The sequence below is a fragment of the Bison bison genome, unplaced genomic scaffold (genome assembly GCF_000754665.1).
Source record: "Bison bison bison isolate TAMUID 2011002044 unplaced genomic scaffold, Bison_UMD1.0 scf7180017864456, whole genome shotgun sequence".
Taxonomy (NCBI): domain Eukaryota; kingdom Metazoa; phylum Chordata; class Mammalia; order Artiodactyla; family Bovidae; genus Bison; species Bison bison.
The window spans coordinates 27,207,064-27,214,173 of record NW_011495018.1 but is presented as its reverse complement, the minus strand read 5'-3'; the positions used below and the strand labels follow the sequence as shown (position 1 = coordinate 27,214,173).

At 35.9% G+C, this 7,110-nt stretch overlaps 1 protein-coding gene across 2 annotated transcripts in view; it reads right to left on the bottom strand.

The window, feature by feature from the left end:
* PCGF6 (polycomb group ring finger 6) overlaps positions 1-7,110 on the bottom strand; it is a 31,750-nt gene that overhangs the window by 13,221 nt on the left and 11,419 nt on the right. For both annotated transcript variants that reach the window (XM_010859420.1, XM_010859421.1), the window contains exon 8: positions 2,223-2,321. In XM_010859420.1, the coding sequence (XP_010857722.1) occupies positions 2,223-2,321 (99 nt within the window). The remainder of the gene's footprint in view (positions 1-2,222; positions 2,322-7,110) is intronic.

Sequence of the window (7,110 nt, the reverse complement as noted above, 5' to 3'; positions counted from 1 at the left end):
AGGAATGATGCTAAAGCTGAAACTCCAGTACTTTGGCCACCTCATGCGAAGAGTTGACTCATTGGAAAAGACTCTGATGCTGGGAGGGATTGTGGGCAGGAGGAGAAGGGGACGACAGAGGATGAGATGGCTGGATGGCATCACTGACTCGATGGACGTGAATCTGAGTGAACTCCGGGAGTTGGTGATAGACAGGGAGGCCTGGTGTGCTGCGATTCACGGGGTCGCAAAGAGTCGGACACGAGTGAGCAACTGAACTGAACTGAAACTGAACTAGTAATCATGCATTCCTGCTAGTAAATAACCATTCATGAAGGTCACATATCTGTAAACAAAGCATACATTTTCCATTTGGAACTAAATGGTTTTAAAGAAGGTCAGCACAGAAGACTCCAGTGACTGGGTTGATCAAGAATTGTTTAATGGCTAACTATTTTGTTTAATGGTTAACTATTAACCATTGGCGTGCTCAGGCCATGGGGTTGCAAAGAATCGGACATGACTGAATGACTGAACAGAACTGAATGGTTAACTAGCTCAATGTTTCATTCATATTAGAAGTAACTCTTGCTTATTTTCCCTTGGATTTAGAAAGCTTCAACAATTTTAGTCACAAATAGGCCTGCATAAGTGATAATTACTGTTCTATTATTTTAACATTTTGGTGAAATAGTAATTTATGAATGTTACCAGCTATAAAGTACCTGAATTAGAAAAAAATATTTACCTAGAGAACCAAGAGCTGAGAAAGAAAATTAAAGACTGAAACAAATTTCAAAATGTTAAAAGCCTTGAATTCTATGAAATGAGGAAAAAAATAAACCCACATTTTTATACAATAGAGTCAATTTAGAGTTTTGGCAACCAAATTTCTTAAAATACCAAATGTGAAATTTATCAATGGCTCTGATCAATATCTAGCCACAGAGAAAGTAATCTATACCCTAAAGAAAGCCTCTTGGGTGCCACTTCTTATTCTATATAATCAGGTACAACTCTTCTGATTTCTGCTCTTAGAAATAATAGACTATTATGGGGTCACTCACAATTCTTTGTTCAGGAATCTGTAAACAGCTATCTATTTCTCACCAAAAGCCAGAATAAAGGTAATAAATAAGTCATTTCCAGTTTTCAGTTGCCATGAGATATAGCTAGTATGATGTCAAAGTCAGTAAGGGAAGTCACATCTAACTGCATTTAATATATATATTTGGAGGAGGGCATGGCAACCCACTCCAGTATTTTTGCCTGGAGAATCCCTATGGACTGAGGAGCCTGGCGGGCTACAGTCCATGGGGTTGCAAAGAGTTGGACACGACTGAACAATATATATTTAGTACCAACAGATATTGATACTAAAAGCATAGCAAAATTTCATCTAGTTTTAAAATATTTACTAACTTAATCTATAGTAAATAGATATTTTAGAAAAAAATTATTCTGTGAAATTTTACACATGATGAAAAATAACAAAAAATCCCTTTTAAATTTGACTAATGAAACAGCAAAACTATATAAATGTGCATTTTCATTGGCCCACATTACTAAACTATGAGTATATTCACATTTTATATTCAATAATACATGGCGTTTGAGATTTTCATCTTACAAAAGAAAGTATTATACAACTAGAATGGAAGATCTTTTTCAATCCTTAGAAAAATAACAGTCTATACTAGATAGATATTTCACTTTTCTAGGTGTCCTGAGCTAGATACTGATATAAGGATGGCCTCTGAAGAGACTGAATGGATAGAAAAGTATACTTTTGCTCTACTATCAAAAAGAAAAGAGCTGGAGCTGAGGCTCTAGAAGCTCTTTAATCATTCTCATATCCTCAGCTTTTCTCTGACACCCAGAGATGGTAATCAACGGCAGCAAGAAACAGCCAGTAAGTCAAATATGATTAAAACTTGGGGGTAGGGATCACTGTGTACCAATATTCAGTAACTATTTATAATATCTACAATGTCATAAAACAAAAGCCACTGCACGAAATCCTAGAGATAGGTCTTCAATATGCTAAAGGTAATCTCACAACTTCCCGTTTTTTAATATTTATTTTTATTTGGCTGTGCCAGGTCTTAGTTGTAGCATGTGGATCTAGTTCCCAGACCAAGGACTGAACCCAAGCCTTCTGCACTGGGAGTGTGAAGTCCCAGCCACTGGACCACCAGGGAAGTCAGTCCCTTCCCCTGACTTTTAACATACATATACTCTACCTGACAAGCTGGATCAAGACCCATTTTTCTTCTGAGGAATTTTTCTACATGTCCAATAGTTGCTTCTCCTGAAACTCGGACAAACTTCTTTTCCAATGGCTATAAGAGTAAATAAACAAACCAATTTCAGGTAAAAAATACATAAAATGCATAAACCTTAAAACATATTTTATAGCAAAGATGATTCAAAAGATTTACAAAAGAAAAAATATCATGAAATTTGAGTTAATTTATCTATCCCATACAAAAAAAGAATTTTTGCTTAGCTTCTCCTCTCTAAAAAATGTCAACAATTTTTTTTAATAGAAAGGCTTTAAAACTTAGAGCAAAATTTATTGACAGTGAATACCCAAGATTCAATATCTAAAAGAACCTAGCTTCCTCAACAAAAAAACTGCAAGAAAAAAAAAAAACACACAACCAATCAAAGAGTAGGAGGAATCCATAGATTAAAAAAGATAGAAGGCCTATAAATAAGAGATATCAACCAATTACAATATATGGATCTTATTTGGATCCTGATTTTAAAAAATCTATAAAACAACTTTCATAGGAAACTGAAATAGCATGTGGATATTTGACTAAGGAATTACTGTTAATTTTTAAAACTATAGCATCATTATTATATTTTTATAAAAAGTCCTCATCTTTCAGAAGCAAACTGAATTATTTACTGATAAAACTACAGTCTTGGATTTGCTTGAAGATTATATAGGAGAAGTGATAAAGGTAAAGATGAACTGAGATTGGCCATGATTTTATAATTATCGACATTAAGTAATACATGTACACAGGCATTCATTTTACTATTGTCTACTTTTGTATGAGTTTGAAATTTCTTGCAATAGTGGAAAATAAAAAGATTAACATATAAACATAAATGCCTGGAATCTGATCCAATGGTCTAAGGTGATGGGTAGAGAGACCATAGGGTTTTAAAGTAGACTCAAACTAAATGCTTTCCCTGCTATTCTATCTCTGAGGCAATTAAAAGGATATTACTATTAACAAAAATGAAAAGCTAGGGTAATAAGAATTAAAAAGTACCTTTTAGGAAAACATAAAGTATTTTTCTAGAACTAGCAGAAAGAAATCCTAGAATTGTTACCAAAATGACGCAGGCAGGTTAAGCATGTATTTGTCCCATGTAACAGCACTCAGCTCTCTTCTCTGTAATTTGGTTTCTTAAGAACTTTCCTAACGATAGCCTTATCCCTAAATACCTTAGTGCAACAGATAGCAGATTAAGTGCAAATATTCCAGAGACAGACTGCCTGGGTTTAAACCCTGGTTTTGTAATTTTCTAGCTGCAAGTCTTTGGACAACTTGCCAAAGCTTTCTGTGTTTCCATTTCCCCATTTGTAAAGCAGAGATACTAGCAGCACCTACCTCACAGAATTATCACGAGGAAAGGGTGTTAAAAAAGTATGTGTGTGTATGTGTGCATGTGTTAGTTGCTCAGTTGTGTCCAACTCTTTGTGAGCCTGCCAGGCTCCCCAGTCCATGGAATTCCCTAGGCAAGAATACTGAAGTGGGTTGCCAATTCCTCCTCCAGAGGATCTTCCTGACCCAGGGATTGAACCTAGGTCTCCTGCATTGCAGGTGGATTCTTTACCATCTGAGCCACCAGAGAAGCCCTAATATATGTAATAACTATAATTCCTGGCACACAGTACGTACTTAGTTATTACTAGTGCATTGATTTATTGTGCTCCTTTATGTGAAGGAATGTAATTAGAGGACCTAGTTGTCATCATGGATACTGATAATAATGCAGACAAAAATGGCAAAGGTTCGTGTTTTTTTAACACAGATATAAAAATCATCTAGAAAATCTATGGCAGTCTTTCTCACTAAGGAGCAAAACAGCAGTGCTCCAAGTGCAGTCTTGATGAAGGCACTGCACTGTAGGTACCATTGCCTGAATAGCCTGAATCCTATCAAGTGCCTTGAGAAGCACAAAAATCTTCCCTACCACCTGTTAACACAGAAGGTCAATTTGATAAGAAAGCTGGAATAATAAGATAGAATCTATAGGGAGATTTAAGAGACATTCAGCTATTTTCTGGCTATAGAAAATACATACTACTAAAAATATCTTTTAAAAAGATCAACTCATTTTACCTTGAAAAAATTCCTGCCTCTGTCAACTGAAAATAGTTACCAACCCAGTAGCAAGGTAAATTCCTAGCAACCAGATTTTAATTCTGAAATACCACCCAAGGATACCTTGGAGAAATGACCAATTCTGTGTCTGGGGCAAGAGATTTAAGAGTTGGAGTATGAAATATCTTGTTATTACAGCCATGATTATCTTAAGACATGACAATCTGAACATTAAAATAGATCATTAAAGAGGATTTAAACCACAAATATATTTAAATGCAAAGTAAAACAAAAACACTGATTATGACTGGAGCATGCTAAAGAATCAACTCATTATTTTGAACCTGGGAAGTAAAGAGAAAGAATCAGCATTTATCCTTTCTTTCCTATATGAATGGTATTGCTGGCTAACCAAACAGAAGTTTCTCTTATAGAAGTATTTCAATAAACGGAGTAGGAATAACATCATTTTCCAAACCCTATTAAGTTAATGGACTTGACATTGAGTACCAATACTTGTTAGCATTACAAAGACACACACACAAACAGAGACAAAAACACACACACACAAAAACAAAGAGACACAAACAACCAGACATTATGTGCCTCCAGTGGACAAAACGCCACCACCTATAAAGTATTCTTAGTTCCCTCAAGTCAAACCTGTATGACCAATACTCAGACGTAACTACCAGTTTACGAGCAAGACAGAACTTGTTAAATCACAGAGATGCAACATCAAAACCCAGTCTGTAGGAAACCATATAGCACAAATGACTCAGTTTTGTCAACAATGAACTGCAAGAAAAAAGAAACAGAAATGAACTGCGAGAAAAAAAACAGAAAACTTACAGATTTAAAGATCTATCAACCAATCACAATGTATGAACATTATTTGGACCTTGATTTAAAATAAAACACTCACTGGGACTAAGATAAAAATTTGTACACTGACTAGATACCTGGTAAGAAACATCTTTTTTTGTTCCCCACTTCCAATCTTTTGAAAAATCACAAACTTACAAAGAGGTTATAAGACTAGTAAAATGAAGATCCAGATAGACTTAATCTACTTTATGAACTAGAATATTAACATATTGCTATATTTGCTTTATCTCTTCCAACATATATGTATATGTGTGTGCATACATAGACACTTATTATTTCTTAAGTTGCTGCTGCTTAGTCACTCAGTCTGAATCTTTGCAACCACACGGACTATTGCCCACCAGGCTCCTCTGTCCATGGGGATTCTCCAGGCAAGAATACTGGTGTGGATTGCCATACCCTCCTCGACGGGATCTTCCCAACCCAGGGATTGAACCCAGGCCTCCCGCATCGCAGATGGATTCTTTTCCTGTCTGAGCCACTAGGGAAGCCCATTTCTTAAGTTACTTGCAGACATTGAGATATCTTACCCCAAAATATACCTGTAGTTATCTTCTCAGAATAAAGGGACTCTCCCTCATAACTACAATATAATTATGAGGAAATATTCAGGAAATTTATAACAATACAATGCAATTATCTAAATGGGTCCAAATTCAAATTTTTCCAATGTCCTAATAATGTCCTTTGTATGTTGTTCTTATTTCAGTCCAGAATCTAATGAAAGAACGCACACTGTATTTTGTTGTCGTGCTTCTCTAATTTCCTTTCATCTAAAATAGGTCTGTCACTTTATTTTTATCTTTCACTACACTGACATTTTTGTAACTTGTTTTTTTGGTATGATACATGTTCACTAAAAAAAGCAACTCATCTTTTAAGATTACTGAAATACTTTACAGAGGAAGTGGCAAAATGCCAGGAATTGTTTCAGAAAAACATTAGAAAGAAGGGAAGTGTGGGAGTCCCTGGTGGCCTAGTGGTTAGGATTCAGAGCTTTCGTTGCTATGGCACAGGTTCAATCTCTGCTTGGGAAACTGAGATCCCACAAGCCCTGTGGCAAAGTCCCCCAAAAAATAAGGGAAGTGGATGGAATTATAAAAGAAATTCAATTGTCCTTAGTTAACTGGTAAAACTGTGTGATGGCTGCATGGAGGTTCTATTCTGTCTACTTTTCAGTATGTTCAAACATTTTCATAAATAAAAGTTAAAGAAAATAAGATTCCTGGGAAATTTTTTCTGACATGTACTACTGCTTGGTGAAATCTTTTTAAATTGAATGCAGCAAACAGACTTTATGATTGTCATGCCATAAGTTATGTGGTGAAAAGTTTAACTAGGCACTATTCAAATAGGAAAAGGAGTACGTCAAGGCTGTATATTGTCACCCTGCTTATTTAACTTCTATGCAGAGTACATCATGAGAAACACTGGACTGGAAGAAACACAAGCTGGAATCAAGATTGCCGGGAGAAATATCAATAACCTTAGATATGCAGATGACACCACCCTTATGGCAGAAAGTGAAGAGGAACTCAAAAGCCTCTTGATGAAAGTGAAAGTGGAGAGTAAAAAAGTTGGCTTAAAGCTCAACATTCAGAAAACGAAGATCATGGCATCTGGTCCCATCACTTCATGGGAAATAGATGGGGAAACAGTGGAAACAGTGTCAGACTTTATTTTTCTGGGCTCCAAAATCACTGCAGATGGTGACTGCAGCCATGAAATTAAAAGACACTTACTCTTTGGAAGGAAAGTTATGACCAACCTAGATAGCATATTCAAAAGCAGAGACATTCCTTTGCCAACAAAGGTTCGTCTAGTCAAAGCTATGGTTTTTCCTGTGGTCATGTATGGATGTGAGAGTTGGACTGTGAAGAAGGCTGAGCGCCGA